This window comes from Carassius carassius, chromosome 30, assembly GCF_963082965.1.
Source record: "Carassius carassius chromosome 30, fCarCar2.1, whole genome shotgun sequence".
Taxonomy (NCBI): domain Eukaryota; kingdom Metazoa; phylum Chordata; class Actinopteri; order Cypriniformes; family Cyprinidae; genus Carassius; species Carassius carassius.
Genome location: NC_081784.1, coordinates 270,692 through 292,500, shown reverse-complemented (window position 1 = coordinate 292,500; position 21,809 = coordinate 270,692). Strand labels below are relative to the sequence as shown.

General features: G+C 34.9%; 1 protein-coding gene across 1 annotated transcript in view; it reads left to right on the top strand.

Annotated features, from left to right (window-relative positions):
* Window positions 1-21,809, top strand: part of LOC132110366 (serine/threonine-protein kinase 32C-like) — a 55,682-nt gene that overhangs the window by 10,233 nt on the left and 23,640 nt on the right. Inside the window, exon 2 of the mRNA XM_059516914.1 lies at window positions 9,425-9,480. Coding sequence (XP_059372897.1) covers window positions 9,425-9,480 — 56 coding nt within the window. The remainder of the gene's footprint in view (window positions 1-9,424; window positions 9,481-21,809) is intronic.

Below are 21,809 nucleotides of genomic sequence, written 5' to 3'. Positions count from 1 at the left end.
TAGCTTTATTATAGTCCAGCTCTAATCTGCTGAACACTATAAGGCATAAAGATATTAAGATATTATAAATATCAACATCACAATTTTTCTGTAGAGCTGCTTTGAAACAATATGAATTGTGAATAACACTGATAACACTTGTGTCCTAAATTTCATGTTATTTCACAAATAGTTCTATAATGCATGCTCATATGGACTACTTTTATCATGTTTTTGTTGTTATTTTGGAGTTTGATGATCCAGAGAGCAAGTGTTTTATTTTACTCACATGCTTGAATCTAATCTGTCTGATTTCTGATAAATCAGAACGTGAAACACAGAAGGTTAATAACCTTGATTATTATTCTTACAATAGATTGTGAATTATCACGTTGCAGTTAAGGTTGGTTATTCACTCGCTCGCTGCAGTCAGAGTTTTATTTGTAATGCCATTCATAATTGTTCATTTGGGAGTCTAGCGACATGGAGGCTGAAACAAACAGGCAGGAAAATCAATTTGCCGACGAGCTCGTGGATGGAGGCACTTCAAAGACGAGGCCATCTGCTGCCCTTTATCGATCCGAAACCTGATATTTACAACAGAGCTCCATTCTAATGCAATCAGACTACAGCCAAGAAAAATCTGGAGTCCTGTGAATGCATCATCATTTTCCTATATGTGTCATAATGCAATGAAGGCATTGATGCTAACATGCTAACAGACAGTTTCTTGTTTGTTTTGCTTCATTCTGACACTTTGACTTGAGCGTGAGTGATCAAATAATCAAAGCGAAGGCAATGAAAGCTCTGTGAAGAGACTCGGCGCAGTCTTTGGCCGAGAAGTGTTAAATGAGTGGTTAAAGTTAAACATAGACTGAGTGTTTTACTTAATGGCACACAAATCCAGCGCTCCCTGTGTTCTTGCTGACATTTTAATTCTTAGCACATCTTTATAAATGCAGAGAGAGAATTGCCACGTTTGCAGTGGACTTGTGAGTTCTCATCCATATTCAGCAGCGAGTGTTTTGAAAGCACCCATTAAACTGTATTAGTCCTTCAGAGCACGACCAGAAAACAATGAGAGCTACGCTATTAATGATAGTAATCAGAGTAAACAAAGACTTATAGATTTATATCTGGGAAAAGTCAGAGATGCTGACAGTGGAGATATGAGCGTATTGATTTAGTCATTGTTCTGCTGATTTGCATTTGCTCTCATTCTGACGGCACCCATTCACTGCAGAGCATCCATTGCTGAGACACTGATGCAATGCTACATTTCTCCAAATCTGATGAAGAAACAAACTCGTCTATCTCTTGGATAACCTGAGGATGAGGGTATTTTCAGCACGTGCATTTTTAGGTGAACTATTCCTTCACTGTAGCTGTGAAATCCATCAAGCTTCAGATCTCTTGTGTAGTGTAGTTGCTGTAGTATATGGCCGTGTGTGTGGATACAGAGTTCATGATGATCAGTGCCAAGTACTGAACACTGCAGATGTCATGTAGTCTGAATGTGCTTGTCTCAGGAGTTTTCTTTGAGACTGAGTGAAGCTGTTGTTAATGGAGACGCCTCTCATCTCTGACAGTAATATAGCAGTTGTGTTTTCAGACACACACGTGGTCATGCATGAGCTTTGAAGATCAATAGTGTGTGTTCTTCTGTAATCCTTAAAGAAGATGAAACAGCAGCTTAAAGGCTCGTGGCTCTGTGATTCCTCTGCTGTGTAGTTCTCACTTTACTCTCTGTGAGAGAGGAAGAGCATGTTGGGTAATTACTGGAGGTAAAACTTCAAGAGCACAGCGTGATAAGTGAATTAAAGAACATTAACATGGATCCTTGATTCTGGAATCTGATCGGATGAGCTACATCTGTAAAACAGAATATCTGTGTACCTGTGATCGGTTTAATTCTGTTTTTATTCTACAGTTAGTTAAGCTGATGTGTTGACAATTAGCAGAATCATTGTTTATGATTATTAATGTTGATAGATGTAATTATTTTCTTATATTTTGCCATATTCATGTTTCCATCACTGTGATAGTGAAGTGTCCATCAGCTTCCAGCCTCAAATTAATTCATGTTTCACCTACTGTTTTATGAATACTGCTATTTGCTGTGTTGTTTTAGCATTTAGATATTATTATAGTTTTTGTTAGTATTAGCAATCAGTTTTTTGCCAATATTTCTATTCTTTCCTAATATATTCTGTTCTATAATGACAAAACCCTGCTCAATTGGCAATTTTTCTGTTCTATTCTAATGACAAACATCCCCGGTCAGTTGCCATTATTCTATTCTATTAACCACAAAAACTCTGGTGAATTGGCATTATTTCTGTTCTACTCTATTCTAATTAAATTATCCTGGTCAATTGGCACTATTCTATTCTATTCTAACAGGAAAAACAAGATTCAATTGGCAATATTGCTATTCTATTCTACTCTATTTTATTCTAAGGACAATAACCTAGTAAACTGGCAATATTTCTATTCTATTTTATTATGACACAACCCCAGTCGATTGGTAATAATTCTATTCTATTATGACAAAACCTCAGTTGATTGGTAATAATTCTATTCTATTATGACAAAACCTCAGTTGATTGGTAATATTTACATTCTATTCTATTATGACAACAACCCCAGTCAATTGGTAATATTTACATTCTATTCTATTCTATTATGACAACAACCCCAGTCAACTGGTAATATTTCTATTCTATTCTATTATGACACAACCCCAGTCAACTGGTAATATTTCTATTCTATTCTATTATGACAACAACCCCAGTCAACTGGTAATATTTCTATTCTATTCTATTATGACACAACCCCAGTCAACTGGTAATATTTCTATTCTATTCTATTATGACAACAACCCCAGTCAACTGGTAATATTTCTATTCTATTCTATTATGACACAACCCCAGTCAACTGGTAATATTCTATTCTATTTACAACAAAAACTCTGCTCAGTTGACCATTTTTCTATTCTATTCTAATTAAATTATCCTGGTCAATTTGTAATACTTCTATTCTATTCTACTCTATTCTATTCTAATAAAATTATCCTGGTCAATTGGCACTATTCTATTCTATTCTAATGGGAAAAATAAGATTCAATTGCCAATACTTCTATTCTATTCTACTCTGTTTTATTCTAAGGACAATAACCTGGTAAATTGGCAATATTTCTATTCTATTTTATTATGACGACAACAACCCCAGTCAATTGGCAATATTTCTGTTCTATTCTATTCTATTCTATTCTATTCTATTCTATTCTATTCTATTCTAATGACAATAACCCGGTCAACTGGCAATATTCTTTTCTATTCTAATCTATTCTATTAACAATCAAATTCCTGGTCAACTGGCGATATCTCTATTCTATTCTATTTCAGATTTGTTGTCTTTACTCCGTAATATCGGCCTGTATGAAGTTTGTTATTTGTGTTCTGTGCTGTGCAGTTTTCTTGCATTAGCATGTGTGGATGTGTTTTGTGTGTTTGTCGCCCTTGAGCGTCCGTCCGTTGTTTTCTCAGACGGTGTATCGATTATCAGGAGATTCCTGAAGCACGTGGTCCTTTAGCTCCAGGGACACTGAGATGTTTCAGGCCAGACATTACAGTATGTCGTCTGACTCTTGTCTTTTGATTTACGGAGGAACACGTTGTGCTGTTCTTTCCTTCTTCATGCACATTTGTTTATTCTTCTGTCATGAAGTCCTGCAGAAGGCCAAACAAAGACTTTCACAATATAAATGTTCTCCAGAGAAATCTTCAGACAAAATCAGAAAAGATAAGAAGTTCAGTTCCGCCAGTTACTGGTCTGTGAAGAACTGCTCATATCTTAAAGTATAATCTGCTCTTTCTCCAGTTCTCTTTGAAATATACTGATGTGTTTGGTAAGAGAAATCAAACACTGGAGTCAGATCATGTGCTTTAGACGTTTATATTTCTAGTGCTGTGTGCAGAAGTGTGAATGCACAGCAGCTTTCCTCTGAATCATAGCAAGATTAACTGAGTCCAGGAGAAGCTGAATATTGGCAGTTAATCTTGAAATATCGCCAATGCAACAACACTGTGCTTTGCATCATTGCAAGTTGCTCAGTTGGGGTTTAAAATATGCTTAATATTCACTTATATTAACTTCATAACACTGACATAGTTATTAAATGGAACTGAATCAAAATTCATTTAAACTAAACAAAAAATTGTAATGTTGCCTTCGCAGCTAGCTGAAATAGGTTTAAGCTTTTTAAAAATCAAATTGTCCAGTATTAGCACTGATATTTTCCTGTGAAGCTGCTTCTGTATTGTGTATTGTATTCTGTAGAAATGAACGTGACTTGGTTTGTCAGTGTTCGTGTGTCGGCTGCACTGCAGAGTGCTTTGACGTCCTGTATTAAAAATGCTCTTCATTAATGCATGTAGAAGGTCTGTTTCTCACGCAGGTCTCACATTATCTCTCAGCACATTTCACATTACCCATCATGCTCAGCACAGCTCTGTTTTCGCCCGCCAGCCGTTCGTGCCCTTGATTTTGCATCTCCAAACGAGAGAGCTGAGTGAGTTTTGAAAAGCTGAGAGAGGACGAGTGGAGATGTTTGATGATTTGAGATGTTCTGAGTAATGTTACTGTATGTTATGACTGGTATATGTGTGTGCTGATGGTTCATGTGTGAATCACTGTAATGTTTATATCCACTGGGCTGTCCGTGGGCATGACTGATTTACATAATTTACATATGAGAGCCAAGAATCATCATGGAGGAATTGTGCATTTATCTGCTATTAAACAATCACAATCCAGAAGCTGAACTGAACTCTTTTATAATGTGAGATTTGACTGTTTCATGCAGTGTTACTTTAGTACCATTAAAATACTTTTCAAGCATATATATAATATATATAAATATATATTCAGTTTGTTGTGTTTGTGGTTGTTAATACTGCGTCCTGTTACCTGGATGATGGTTGTGCATGAGTCCCTTGTTTTTTCTGAACAGTTGAACTGAGAACTGTTCTTCAGAAAAATCCTCCAGCTTCCGCAGATTCTTCAGTTTTCCAGCATCTTTTGGATATTTGAACCCTTTCCAGCATTGACTGTATGATTTTGAGATACATCTTTTCACACCGAGGAAAATTGAGGCACTCAAACACAACTATTAAAAAAGGTTCAAACATTCACTGATGCTCCAGAAGGATGCAACACCATGCATTACGAAATGATGGGGGGGGGGGGGGGGGGGGGTGAAAACTTTTGAACAGGTTGAAAATGTCAAAATTTTTCTTACTTTGTTGAAATATAATTTTATTTCCATTTAGTACTGGCCATCGGAAGCAACAGAAGATACTTGCATGTTTCCCGTAACACAAATCAAGTACAATTTACCTTGATCTTCAAATTCCAAAAGTTTTCACCCCCCAGCTCTTAATGTATCATGTTTTCTTCTGGAGCATGAGTGAATGTATATATATATGCCATTCTCACACACACACACACACACACACACACACACACACACACACACACACACACAGCGATCAGGTCATGTGAGACCATCTCCCAATATTTCCGTCCTATTTATTTCGGATGCTGACAAATTATGATCTTTTTCTAGAAGCACCTCACCATTCCCAAACTTTTGACTGGTATTAGAGTGTGCAGGCCATTATCATTAGCTGGAGTGCTGTATGGCCCAAGATGGACCTCAGACAGGAAGAGACACTAATGACTTCCTCTGTGTGGGTTTCCTGCCCACGAGTGCCAAACCGCTGTCAGTCATCCCCAAAAAACCTTCAGCAAGATGCTTCATAATGAAACCAATAAATACAGATACTCACAGTCAACAGGAAATGTCCTTATAGTTGCTTTGCATTATTTATTTTTACTGGTAATGTGTTTTGCATGTTATTCACAACAAATGATGCAGCTTCACAAAAAATCATCATGTTTATAAGATCTTAATATCTTCATGCCTTATAGTTGCATTTCTCAGGACTATGACTGATCAATACAGAAGCAATCAAGCGGTTGAGATAACATGAGTGCATGGACAGTGTCTCTGGCTGATAATACAGTAGATCTCATGAGCACAGAGGCAGCTGTAGCATCAGTATTCATGAGGTCTTACATCCATTAGCGGTCCTTTGGAGATCTCTCATGTTGGCTTGATCCCAGCGGGAGCAGAGCCAGAGTTTCTTCTGCTGATGAACGCCTGCGAGGCCTTCAGCTTTCTCCATCGAGCTTTGTGTGAATTATGGGAGTAACTGCTGCTAAACTGTGAGCAGCGAGCGAAGGATTCAATCTGTGAATGCATTTTCAAAAGCTGGCTTCAATGAGATGAGATTGTTCTACTCGCTCTTCAACTATGGAGCATTCGAACTTGAGTGGAACTTCTCCAAAGAGCCTCCTGTAATTTAAAGACTCGTTAGGGAAAAGAGTTTGGAATATGTAAGAGACAGAAGAGTCGGTTGTGTGTTTAATATCACGTGACGTTTGGAGCTCTGTAATAGTCGAATCAGAGCTCACAAAGTGACGGGTTTGTCTGGCTCTATTGCATTCTGGGAATACGAGAGTTCACACGCTGTTCCAGCAAACAAACGGCTAACTGTTAGTCATCTCAACAACTGCTGTTTTATTCTGTCTTTCTCTAAGTGTATTAAAGCGAGAGCAGACTTGCCCACAGACTCTGGTTCATGAGCATTTCGATGCCAAGAACAAAACCATTTTCCATCAGGTGCAGCTCACTACTAAGGGAACATCAACCTGATTCTGAACAGCATGTGCACATATTGGGAAAATAAGTTGCATATATTTTGCATGACATTAAAGTTGCATATAATTATTGATTGAATTCTAGTTATAATCCAAGATTTCTTTTGTTTTCAGAACTGATTTGTGAGATCCTAGTCTGCAAGTTTAAGGCAAGACACTAAAAGCAAAACCAATGTTGGTCAATTCAGACAAGTGGAAAGAAAAGTTTGTTTTCTGTCTGTTGACAGTATTTTCTGATTTATGGATTGATTAAAAAGAGAAATCCAGAATGCAAGACGTTTAATATGTCACCAAAGAATTATGAACCTAGATTTATCCAGTGATCAGATTTATGTTCTGGAAATATATGCAAACGAGCGCATATTTAATTAGATAAGCATGTTTAAACATAACATGAAAATAATATGTAATGTAATATAAGACACTTGTCTTAATGTAGCGTTGTTGTTATTGAGATAAAGTTTGCTGTAATAAATTCAAGATTTTGCTCTGAAATGCTCTGTATCGTACGCAGCGCTGTAGAAATACATGTGCTTGACTTGTATGGGATCAGGCTTCAAGAAGCGACCACAGAATGAGATTCTTAAGAGATGCTGGGAGTCTTCACGAGTGTGTGTTTCTGTCAGTGTGTGTGTGTGTGTGTGTGTGTAACGGGTTCACTGTGGTTAAAAGCACAGCAGAAAGCTTTAGTGGAAGGAAGCTTCAGTCTGCTTCAACACACAAGCTTTCAAATGGAAAATAAGGCTTTTGGAGCACAAATACCTCAGCAAATCACTAAATACCTATCTAATGAGATCAAAACCCATGAGCTCTGATATATGATGCATGAATATTTGAAATATAAACTCTTCGTTTAGCTTCACAAGATTTATTAATTTGAGATGCAAAATGACTTGTTTTCTGAAGTTTCTGATTAAAATGATTAATTGTAATGAACAAATATCTGCCAATGGGGTCAGAAAAATAAAAAGGAAAACGAGAATATTTTCAGACCTCATTGGCATATTATTTTCAGCAAAACATTAAATTTTTCTCATAAAACGAGAGGTAATATGTTGTTGCAGTGTGAGGATAATAACATGCCGTCGTCTGAGTGTTTTCTGCTGGTCTCTGATGATAAAGGTTGAATCGATGCGCTCTGTTTTCTCATGACTACACACACGCTGGAGTTTTTCTGTTGTGAAGCATTGAGACGAACAAACACAGCAGCTCTATGAGCTCTTCTTCTGACACAAACTGTGTTTATTTCTAATGCGCCGCTGTGTGAAGTGTGTTTCTGAAGCTCACAGACCAGAGAAAACACCGGATTTTTTTAACGGCTGCTGATTTTGCAGTTTTAGTCCAGTTTGGGACTTTAAATATAGCTCAAACCGTAGATCATGGGTTTGATTTCCAGGGAATACATTCATTTATTAAATATAATGTCTCGATGTTCACAGTCTGATCAGAGGAAGGTACTTGCATCTTTTTATCTCACAATTCTGAGTTTTGTTGTTTGTGAACTAAAATGTTTAATCTTTAGATTTTTTTTTAGTCCAAACTGTGTTACAGTGAACTTCTAACGTCAGAACTGTGAGATAGAAACTCAGAATTCAAAATAATTCTTCTCGCATTTTTGAATTTACATCTTGCTATATTTAACTAAAAACTGAAAGAAAAATAAAACCATTATAAAACATTTTCATTACTTGATTTTTTTTAAACTTGAGGAATATATCCAGTACAGACCAAAAGTTTGGAAACATTACTATTTTTAATGTTTTTGAAAGAAGTTTCTTCTGCTCATCAAGCCTGCATTTATTTGATCAAAAATACAGAAAAAACTGTAATATTGTGAAATATTATTACATCTTAAAATAATAGTTTTCTATTTGAATATACTTTAAAAAAATAATTTATTCCTGTGATGCAAAGCTGAATTTTCAGCATCATTCCTCCAGCTTCAGTGTCACATGTAACATCAGTCGATCACATGATCATTTAGAAATCATTCTAATATTCTGATTTATTATGAGTGTTGGAAACAGTTCTGCTGTCTCATATATTTGATCAATAAAAGATTAAAAAGAACTGCATTTATTCAAAATAAAAAAAACATTTCTAATAATATATTTTCTTTACTATCACTTTTTATCAATTTAACACATCCTTGCTGAATAAAAGTATTGATTTTATTTAAAAAAAAGAAAGAAAAAAAAATACTGACCAGTAGTGTATATTGTTATTACAAAATATTTATATTTTAAAAACACAGCTTCTTTTTTTTTTCTTTTTATTCATCAAAGCATCCTAAAAAAGTATCACATGTTCTGAACAAATATTAAGCAGCAGAACTGTTTCCAACTTTGATAATGAATCATCATATTAGAATGATTTCTAAAGGATCATGTGATAATGATCCTAAAAATTCAGCTTTGCATCACAGAAATAAATGATCATTTAAAGTAGAATACATTTAAAAACAATTATTTTAAATTGTAATAATATTTCACAATATTACAGTTTTTTCTGTATTTTTGATCAAATAAATGCAGGCTTGATGAGCAGAAGAAACTTCTTTCAAAAACATTAAACATAGTAATGTTTCCAAACTTTTGGTCTGTACTGTGTATATATATATATATTTACAATTGACTCTTTCCCTTATTCTGTTTTCTAGTGAACTTCGATCACTTCCAGATTCTGCGGGCCATCGGGAAAGGGAGCTTCGGGAAGGTGAGGCCACCAGTCGTGTACTTACTGTAAAAGAAGAGTTCCTCCAGAACGAGTGGAGCTTGTACAAATAGATGAATAAACATATGATGAAAGATTGCTGTGGCACATGTAAGTACAGTAAGAGATTGAAATCAACCCTGGGTGATTCAGCCGCTCTAATTACCCTGCGCTCCTGTTATCTGAAACCAGGCCGGCTGAGATTTAAGTAGGCCTTAAGTAATTACAATTGAATTTTTCCATTAATCTGAACCAAAGCAGGTAATTAATTTAAGACTCATCCTCTGTGTGACAGACGGCGAGGAGAACTTCTGCTGTGTGTCTCGTCTGGAGCTTTAATAATCGCTCATGTTTGTCTGGCTGTATTTGAGGAGGTTCACCGGTCTGTGTCTTAAAACTCTTTACAAGTGTTTCTGAAACGATCTGTGGCTTTATTTAAAATGTACAGTCAAAAGAATTAACTCTATAGTGCAGAGACACAACAAAAGCTGGCTTGTGATGACCTTTGATTCGGCCAGCCATGCAATATCATAGGAGCAAGGAAAAAATAGGAAATAATGTGGATATAATATTTTTATTTCAACATTTTTTTTTTTTTTTTGTAAAAAAAAAAAATAGCGATTTTTACAAAATATTTAAAGAAATTATTTACTTTTTAGTGAAATGTAAAAAAAACAATATAAGGGAATTTTAAATATTGTAAAAAAAAAAAATCTTTACAATTTTGTTTATTTCAATTATTGTAATTTTTGCAGTGAAATGTAAAACATAAAAATATAAAAAAAATTACAAATATAATTGTTTAAAATATCTGTAACTGAGGAGATGCAGTTTCAAAAGGTAACAGCACTTGAAGTGATCCTCTTCTGCAGTAAATCACGTCACATCTTCATCATCGCGGTACCCATAAGAACATGAGAAACTCTTTACACACCTGCTCGATCAGAACAGCAGAGCTGAACGAGGATGAGCACATGCTTTAGTTCGTCTCTGTGCTGTTTAGCTGTCAGTATTTGTGCAGGAGGACTGAATATATTATATTACACACTTGTAGCGACGCCGGGAAAAGCCTCGAAACATCATTAATCTGAGAGAACGGCAGGATCGCTCGCATGTGCTTCAAAACTGCTTTTCCAGATACGTTCAGAGCGTGACACGTAACATATTGTGCATTTAATTCAATAGCGTTTTATCCGATTAACTTCCCATTGCTTCTGTTATTATTTCTGTAACTGTTTGAACGCCTAAAACTTTATATTCCCATGGTGAAAACTCTGCAGACCTTATATGCATGAAGGGTAGGTGGCTAATTGCATTTTGTGCAATTTGAGGATTAATGGGATGCTTGGTTGCCTAGCAACTAGAAGTTAAATTTGAGCCCCCAAAGTTTTTCATATGAAGGGCCAAAAACCAAACTTGATTGAAGACCATGGCCCAAAACTAAATGCTGCATTATATCCAATTTTATTTTATTTAAATGTATAAAAATGTAAAAAAAAAATTTTATTTTTTTATTTTTTATAAAATATAAAATAAAATATTTAAGATATATAGTTGGATATAATGCATCATACACTTTTGTCCCACAACTCTGAATCAAGTTTGAGTTTTGTCCCTTCATATTCAAATGTTTTGGCTTCTCTGATCTAGACCGTGTTATATTAGTGCATTGAGATGTTTTAAAGCTTTAGTTATTTTGGTATCAAGTTATACATTTTTATTTTTATATTTTCCATTACCATTTAAAATTTTAATTACAGTTTTAGAAATTTTGTATTGTGTGTTTTGTCTTTTTTTTCTTTTTCTTTTTTAATTCCTATATTGTGTTTTACTTTTCAATGCAAATTAAATAAATAAAAATATATTAATTAGAAATTAAGATATATTTTAATGATTTGTTTTTGGGTTAAGTGTTTGATCCAACATGCTGTTTTTAACTCAAATATATTTTAATTATTTTACATATATTTTATTTATTACTATATTTTATGAAAATGAACCCAAAATAGGTTGGAAATTCAGATTGCTTAACGCATGCGGAATAATTACAGTAACAACACAAGCAACAGTAATATTAAGGAGAAATTTATTTATTGATAATAACAACCAGTGAAGGAAAAAAAATACAACATGTACATATCTATATGACTGCAGTTTTACAGGTAAATATTAAGTAACTTACATTTTAAACCAAATTTGACCAGTTATTCCTGCATGACTCTACATCATGTCATATAAAGTAGAATGAGATTTTAATAGAAATGAAAAAGCAGGCATGAAAACTGGTGAAAAGTATGGAAGACGTGGTGATTATGAGCTTTAATGAAACACACTTTCACAATCTTACATTCGTTTGTAAAAAATGCAACTAGGACACAACAAATCAAGACTCATTAGAACGAGAGCTAACGAGTCGGAGAACAGAAGTTGTGGTAAATAGTGCGTTAAAGTGATAGTTCAGCCAAAAATGATCTTCAAAACTTTCTGTGTATCATCAAACAACTATTTCCAGGTCAATACTCAAACATTTTCAGAAGCATCACAGTTTATAAGATATCACTGATGTTTTTAAGTCATAATTAGTTGTTTCTATTGTAGACAAATAATAAAAATGGGATTGGCAAGTCTTTTTAATATTTGTAAAATAAGCCTCTTCTGCTTCACCAAAACTGATTTTTTTTAATCACAAATACAGTAAAATGTGTGAAATATTATTCTAATGTAAATCATCTGTTTTCTGTGTGAATCTGTGTTAAAGTGTAATGTATTTCTGTGATGCTCCGCTGTATTTTCAGCATCATTCCTCCAGTCTTCAGTGTCACATGATCTTCAGAAATCATGAAAATATGATGATTTACTGCTCAAGAAACATTTCTGATTATTATCAGTGTTGAACACTTAAATAACTGTGATAGATTTGATTTTTTCAGGATTCACAAATGAAAAGAAAGTTCAAAAGAACAGATTTTATTTGAAATAGAAATATTTTGGTACATTATAAATTTACTGTCACTTTTGATCAGTTTAATGTGCCCTTGATTAATAACTTTTTTTTATTTTGTATATATATTTTTTACTTTTGGTATAAATGAATGAATGTATAGACACCATTTCCAATTCAGAAATGTCACAAATAATTACAGAAAAATAAATAAAAGAAAACAACAAGTGACACTGAATTAGATATGAAATTTTAAAGACAAATTGATGAAGTGTTTTATTGTAAAATATGCTGCAATAATCTTTTTTACAAATTTAGATTTTTTTAATTGTTGGCAGGACTTGAAAGCATTGCCCTCACTTACATTTGAGATACGCGTGTATGTGATCATAAATGAAACTCTAATTAATTGTGTTATATTCGTTATGTTCGATCGCTCGTTCTTCTGTGTTTATGAAACCATTAGTGATTAATTGAGTTCCTCGGTCACATGAGCTCGTCTGAATGAATCCTTCAGCCCACAATGCTTTCTGTAATTGTTTGGTTGTTTTTCAGTGTGTGTGTGTGTGTGTGTGTGTGTGGGCCGCAGCTCTTCTCTCTCAGATGAATGTGTTCAAGAGCTAATGAAGCCTTCAGTGTTCTTCTCTCTGTCTTTGTCTCATCTGGTCTTCCTCTCTCTCTGCTCATCTGTTTCCAGCCCTTTCATTTTTAATGTTCGGCCGGTTCCAGGTCTCGCGGTGTGTGTGTGTGTGTGTGTATGTGAGCGAGTGTGTGTGTGTGTTTCTGCTGTGATGCCGTAGAATAGCCTTTTCAGGTTCCTCAATGAATTATTTTACAAATAAAGATTTTTCTAAGTTTGAAGTATATTTTAACCCTTGCACCTAATTCAGTTTTTCCAGTCAAAAATGACCAGCCTTTAAAAAAATGTTCATAAATCACGGTTATGCTGTATTATCACCAAATACTGGATTTAATCTTTTTATCCACTTGTTTTGTTTCAAGCAGCGCATCAATGAGCTCATGCTCCTCGGTTTTTTATTAAAAAAGCATTATGAAATGCATTTTATTCAATTTTTCCATACGAATTCTTCTTAATTGCGTTTTTTATTTTTTTATTTTTCTGGACTCTGTTTTTAATGGATAGAGTGGCACAACAGTCTAATAAAAGTTTAACAAAACATTCTTTTTTTTCGTTTTAAATTACAAAGTCGTGTAATTTACCCATAAAACCCATGGCTAAATAGAACCCATAAAACCACTCCATTTATATATATATAAAAAAAATAATCACAATAATATAAAAAAAATGTTTTTCTGAAATTCTGTGTATTTTACATTTATTTTTGGTATTTAAATGAAGGCATCATTATTTTTTTTGGCAAACAAATGGATGCACAACAGAGATTTATTGTTAAAATAAATAAAAAAAATGTGTATGATTGTTTATATTTTTTATTATTGTTAAATAGACACATTCTACTGTACATTGGTAAAGTACTTCTGTCATAATTTCTTCAAGTTAAACCAAACTTTTTTCTTATTAAAGTGTTCAGCCCTACTTTGATTTATTTATCCAAAATCAAATTTCGTGTAATAAATCACATTGTTATGATTGTATTCCACGATTTTGGCCATGTTCACTCAAAAACTGAGGCGCATGAGCTCAGATCAATGAGGCCTACGATCAATCAGTTCCTAAAAGAAACACAAACCCTGTACTGATTGAAAGAAAACAAGCTGACAAAAAGGTCAAAGCCAAGATTTTGTGATAATACAGCATAACAAGAAATCTATAAACAATCATTTGTGGGCCAGTCATTTTTTTGTGTTTTTTTAAAGAACCCTATGTGAGCGAAGTCAGTAAGTTTTAGTCCGATGCAACAGCATTAAGTAGCATTTTTCAGGAAATAGAAAATCCTCTGTGGGATTTGAAGAGCCTTTAGTGCTTCTGGATGTTAAAGGTTCCTCTTGGAAGCACTGATTCCAGTAAAGCTGTGTTATTTTAAGAGCGTGAGCCTGGAATAGTGACCAGACGGATCGGCTCTTTGCTCTTAGATCTGTGTCTCTTCGGCCTGAAGCCGTCTTGCTTCGCTCCACAGTTCTGTGACCCAGAAAGCAACCATTTTTGATTGGAGCTCTGCTGTGGATTGAACAGGACACACTTGTGCTTGGTGACAACAATGGATTGAGTGGCTAAATATATCAGAGTCATGGGAATAGAAGAAGCTTAAAAAGTGAAGACACTCTGCAAACATGACCAACACATTATGCAACCTTTCATAAAACCCTGCGCCTCATACCTGACACGCTTTATGAGCGCAGAATGCTGCATTACTGCAGATGTGACCTCACCACAAACTGAAGATTATTTTAGCATTGCCAAGAATCGTTAGTTTATAAAACAGTCAGAACATTATACTTTTCAACTAAAGTCATATTGTGTCTGATCAGCAACTTCTCATTAATGAGGGAATGTGATTTTACTTTTATTACAGCATTTTTTTATTATGTAAAAAGTTGGAAATTATTTTACATTTTACAACTACACGAAAAACTATGATGCAAAATATCTATATATTTGTTTCAGTATTGATGAGAAATTTGATCTTAAATCATTGTCTAAAATTTATAACATCATATAATCTGAGAATTATCAGTGTTTACTCCATTGGAATGATTGGAATTTGATTCAATTCCTTAGAATTTTAAACTCATGATTGCTCAAAAATAGTCAGAATTTATGAAACTTACATCTTTATTTCTAACAAAAGCACAAATATTACTCTGAAAAGTTTTCAAATAAAATAAATACATTTTACTTGCATCAATTTTCACTTTCAGTTGCAGTTTTTCATGCTGCAACGGTTCGTCAGTAGACATATATATTTGTTTATCAACAAAATTCAGTGTGTGAGATAAGGGGAAAAGCCTAAATATATATATATCTATATCTATATTTTTTGACACTATTATGACTTTATAGATCATTTTACAAAACTGTTTTTGACTCCTATGGGACTCCATACATATCCGGGTCAAAAATGACCCGAACACGAAACCTCTCTAATCTCCTAATACATAATTGTAAAAAATGTTGAGACAAAATATGTGTATTTTGAGGGTCTCAAAGCATTTGCAAAGTTTTATTCCCTTGCAAAAACTATTAGATTTTTTTGACATTTTCATGTATCTCTTGCGGGTTCAAATAGTACCTGACTGCACTATGAATGGAATCACAGCCATCATGCACATGTTTATATATTATCCTGGATTTGCAGATTCAGTTCTAGTAATGATGGTGAGGAGCTACTGAGATATTCACAATTAGATGTTGCTTTATACGGAGCGACAGCGGCGTCTGAGAAAGAGAAGTCGTTTTTCCTCATTAGGATTCTGACAAAAAATTGTAACCATGGTAACCATAGTCTCCACCAAAATACCATAGTAACTGCACTTATGCTGTCATCCGAAACGAAAGGTAGCAGATCACATTTAATTTGATGATTTTGTCCGAGGCTGCAGTGAATCATTTAATAGGGTGTCATTTCAGCTCAGCGTTTGTGTCGACTGAATTTGATTTCGTCTTATGAAATATAGCTTTTCATTCCATACACGCTGACTTGAAGTGAGAGAGATGGTGAGAGAGAAGATGCTTTGTGCCTCTGTCCTTGTCTTTTCTCACCCGTTTCTCTGCAGATTTCATAAAAAAAGCATCAAAACTCTTCTCTGAAGAGCTGCTTCATGTGCTTCATGCATTCGCAAGCATCACACTTAACCTTTTTTATGATGTCATAATAAAATCACATACAGTGTTTAATGGAGGAAGTTTGGTATTGCGTCGAATGGAAGTGAATTTATAATTGCTTCTTGAACAACATAATGACAAAGATGTTGAATTTTTCACATAAAATCTTCTTTAAAGTGGTTAAAGTCTGTAAATCTTTTGCATCGCATATTCAAGCTCTTTGTACCATTTAAACATTTTAACGACCTCCTCAGTACAAAACGAGCTTTTATTTAACATTTATTAAATGCTATTATTTTGTTAATGTTGTGAACATTTACTGACAGAGGGCCAGAATTAGGGTTAACAATAATAATTTTTGCAAATGTATTCAAGGAACATATTAAAATAATAATAAATCCATGCCATGACCTCTTTAACAGCTCTATCTCTGGAATTTAATTTGAGTTATTTTTATTGTGTTTTTGACACTATTATATTTTTAATATATCTATAGTTTTTATTAATTTTTTTTCTAGTTAAGTTCTTTAATAATTAATTTAATAATTAACAATTAATAATCTAATTGTTTTAAAACATTTTTAATGAAATCTAAATTATTTTAATTTTAGTTTTATTTTAAAAATGTTTATATAGTTACTGTTCTTTTTTCAGTTTTGCATCTAATTTCAGCTGATGCATATTTTATTTTAAGTAATGAAAATGAGCTTTTGTATGGTTTTAGTTTTGGTTGATGATAACACTCCTCTGAGATCCTCTGGTCAGCAGGATTTCACACGCTGTTTCTCATCAGGACGCTCCTCGCTCGTAAGAATCTGCTCTGGGATTCTCTAAACACGTAAACAGATGATGATAAGTGTGAAATGATCTGTGGACTGTAAATGTTCTCCGGTTTGGCTCTTTCCCTGGCGTGCCGCTTTATCTCACAGCTTCAGTGTGGCTCGGTCAGAGCTCGGCTCGCTCCACAGTCTTTGACCACAGCGAGCAGGTGGAACGACAGACTGCATTGTTATGATGTTTCCCAGAGCGGTGACTGAAATATCAGCTCAGAACAGCTGGAAACGGCCTTTCAGCACAGCCCACGACTGACCTTTACCACATCGTCTAGTGTGTGTTCAAGCACAATCATTATTAATATTCAACCAAGTAAAAGTCCTGAAAATAATATGACTAAAGTAAAAGTAACAAATTTGTTTGCTGAAAAATTTTAGATAAAAAAAAATCCTAATTTTGATTCCAATAAGGTAGTAAATAAATAAATGAATAAATAAATAATATTAGATACCATTCACATTTATTCTTTCTCTTATTTCAAAATATTTCCTGGTTAGCTGAATACAATGAATGGAAATCACCAGGCTAAAGAACATGAGGATGTGTGTGCAGCAGAGTCTTCTGGACTTGAATGGTTCAATAATCACATTTAAAGTGTAGTTTGGTATAATAACCAAAGGTGGATTTTCGGTAGGACAAAAAAAAAAAAAAAAAAAAAAAGAGTATTTTTCCATATTAAGGATTTCCTGTATGTCATAAGTTATTACTTCTACTAGGCCGTTTTGGACTTTCTGCGTGAGAGCGCCCTCTGGCTTCGAGTATGAATGAAACATGCACTGCTATAGAGTGTTTAGCGCTCCATAATGTTCACATCGTCTCATTTTGGATATGAATAAATCATCTGATCATACATAGACTATCTTGTTTATTTGCCCATGTGCACGCATACAGAAAAAGTGATTTTAAATGCATCTGATTGACAGATAAATCATGGTTGATCTATCAGTCAGATGCATGTAAAATGCATGCACTCTTATTTCAATGTTGTTGTTAATGAAGAGGTTATTTTCGCTCCAGATGTTCACTGATGGACTGGAGTGCAGTGGATTATTGTGATGTTTTTATCAGACTCTCATTCTGACGGCACCCATTCACTGCAGAGCATCCATTGATGAGACACTGATGCAATGCTACATTTCTACAAACCTGATGAAGAAACTCATCCTTATCTGGGATGATCTGAGGGTGAAGATATTTTCACAGAATGCTGTTTAGCAGCAAGAAAATGGATTTGTTGTCAAAGCAGAATAAGGTCTTGTTTTTCTGGTTTCTGCTGGTTAATGTGCTTATGTTTTTGTGGAACGGAAGATTAGATCTTAGTCGGGGATGCTGTTATCAGTCTCATCTGGGAGGGTGATATTTGGGCTGTTTGTCTGAGTTATCGTCGCCCGCGGGCAGGTTTGTATTCGAGGTGTCTGCTGTGAGTCACTGCTGGATGAAAGCAGATGCAGTTAGGGAAGGTTTTAGAGTGTTTTCTAAAGATCAGGAAAACAACATTTATACTGGATGCATTGAAGGCCATTTCAACTGGATTATTTTGCTTGCTTGTTTCTAGTGCGGACACACTGTGGCTCCTTTCATTTCACCTGAATGAGGACATGTGGAATATGTTAATATATCAGTAAAATAAGAGTCATTCCATCAGTCGATTGCAGGATATAAACATATAAAAGTAAAGACGCTCTGCAAAACCAAGTGTCATAACATGACCGATACATTATCACATGATGAATCTGATTCGTTTATCTCTGATCTGATTGGTTTAATCCCAGTTTTTTGGTTTAGAGATCTTGGCTGCCTGGCATCGCTTCTTGCTCGCAATGTTACTTTGTGGTTTTATGTGGGACATTTTTTATAAGCGCCTGTAATTATGGCATTAAATCACAAAGATAGTCATGAACAGGGTCAGGCTTGCTATTGCCAGAAATTTCTCAGCATCATCAGGTTTGAAAAAGAATAGGCTAAAAAATGGTTGTACTGGACTTGAATTTTGGCAGAATGTCAGTATTGACAATAAGGTCGATACTGCCTGAGAATGATGGGATTTGGGAAAGCTACTGGAGAGTTATAGACTTTGCTTACTGGAATATCTCCCAAGTTATTTTGGCAAAAACTACATTAAACCAAATTCAGGGTTGTTTTGGCTAGAAGTGGGTTACTCATAGCTGGGCTATATCGGGTCTGTTTTTAACAGAGACAGTGACGAAAAACTCTAGAACCACGTTTCATTCCGTGAATGGATTTGTTTTAGAATGAATCGGATGAATGATTCATCATCTTGATTTGTCCGTGAACGAGTGATTCGTTGATTCAGTGGTTTTGTTACAGAATGAATCCATGCTTTGAACGAATCGGTTGAACTGATAATTCAATGAATCACTTGTTTTGTCTCTGAACAAATCTGTACTTTTGAATGAATCAGTTAAATGAATGATTTGATGGCTCACTTTTGCGCCTAAACCAATCTGTTCTTTTAAACCTCTCCCTTGTCTCATTTCTGAATAAATCAGTTTTTGAACTAAATTGTTAAATGAACGAATCATTGACTAGCTTCTTTTGTTGGCTAATAAAACAGTGTTTTTGAACGAATCAGTTGAACTGATGATTCGGTGACTCACTTGTTTTGTCTCCAAACAAATCTGTAATTCCCTCCAAAGCATACGCAGACACAAGTGGTTCTCTTGCTACTGGTTTAATTGAAGACTTTCTCCAAATCCACCGTGAAAACTAAACCGTATAGACAACAAAATACAGAAATGATATCAGCTTGACACAAAACGAAAGCATACGCAAAAGCACGTGCAACAGGTGTAATGACATTTTACAGACACAAAATACAGACAAATAAAACACAATACCTCGTTGGCTGCATGCTGCAAGAAAGGGAAATAGTCTTTGAGTCTTCTTTAAGTTCTTTATGCACGTTCAAGTCCTTTGTGACGAGAAATCTTAATCTGAGCATACATGTCTTTGCTTGCTGCTATCTTGCATGAACTACCGGTCTATCTGATGTGAAGTTCGCATCTGCGCATGTCCGCATAAACTTGAACCTATCCTTCAAAATAAAGGTACTCAAAATAATAATGAAATAAATTGTATAAATGACAAACCATTTAAATTATAAATTACAAAAGTGATAAATATAGAAAAATAAACAAATTATAGACATTAAGTCAACAATATATTGGCAGCATTTACACTCCCACCAAATCACACAAACTTTAATGAGGGATTTCTCTAAACACAAATGCTGTTATTCATTTTTCAATGAAAAAGTTGTTTTCGTTAACCAATTAGGCTATAAAGAAGAAAGAAAACTTCAAGAAAACATTATATCCCTTAATCTGTTTCAAGCAAAGTAACAACCTTATGTACAGGCCTTTCAAGGAACACAGTTTTAGTTATGGGTTTCCCTTTTTTGTCTGGCCAGTTTCCATTTGTTCCGTGATGCCAGATCATCTTGTAAGAGAACAATGTCATTGGTCTTTACGTTCCTTCTGTTCTTGTTCCACTTTTGTCTTGGCTGCAAGTTCAAAAGATATTCTTTTCTCCATCGAGTCCAGAATTCATTAGCCAAATACTGTACTCTGCGCCACCTTTTTCGAAGATACAGGTCTTCTCTTGTTAATTCTCCAGGTGGGGGCAGAATGATTGTGGGTTTCATTGTAAGGATATGGTACGGAGTTAAAGGTTCAGGTCCGGATGGGTCATTCAAATGTTCAATGGTGAGTGGTCTGCTGTTAACTATGGCCATAACCTCATACAGAAATGTTCTTAAAGAGGTACTGTCAAGCCTTTGTGCTGACTTGTCAAGAATAGCAGTAAGAACACTTCTTATGGTTCTTATTTGCCTCTCCCAGACACCGCCCATATGACTTGCTGCTGGGGGGTTCATAAGAAATTCACATCCTAGAGCCTTCACTCTTTCTTGATCCATTCCTTTCATGAATTCTGCAAACTCTCTCCTTGCTCCAACAAAATTGGTTCCTTGATCACATCTCAGTAGACGAACATTTCCTCTTATAGCAATGAATGCTCTTAAAGCGTTGATAAATGAGTCAGTTGACATGTCATCAATCATCTCTATGTGTATTGCCCTTGAACATAGACAAGTGAGTAAAAGACCATATCTTTTGAGTTCCTTCCTTCCTTCTTTGACATATATTGGACCAAAGCAGTCAATACCGACATAAGTGAACGGTGGAGATGACTCCATTCTATCTTGCGGTAAGTCACCCATTTTTTGTTCTTCAACTGGTCTTCTATACTTTCTGCACTTGACACATTTGAAGATGTGTGATGAGACTACACTGCTGCACCCCAGGATCCACCATCCATTAGCTCTCAGTTCGTTTGATGTCATTCCACGGCCTTGATGTTGTACCTTTTCTTGAAAGTGCTTAACAAGTAGTGCTGACATGTGGCTTTTCTTTGGTAGTACTGCGGGATGCTTAATGTGTGGGTGTAAAGTGGCTTGACTTAGTCGTCCTCCGACCCTTAGAATACCTTCGTCATCTAAGAATGGATTTAACTTGTACAGTCTACTGTTTTTGGTCTTGGCAATTTCTTTCTTTTGCTTCAAACTCCTTATCTCATCTGAGAATGCTTCTTTCTGAACAAGCTTGATGATGAAAAATTCTGATTCTTTCCTTTCTTCTAGGGTTGTGCTTTCATTGGTTCTTCGCTTCACGCCTTTGAACTCTTTGATTTTTCGTTTCAGTCTAGCAACCGCCCTAACTACTCTTAACCAATCAGAGAATTTCTGTAGGTGATCCAGTAACGATCTGCTCTCTTTTGCCTTGGTGTTACACA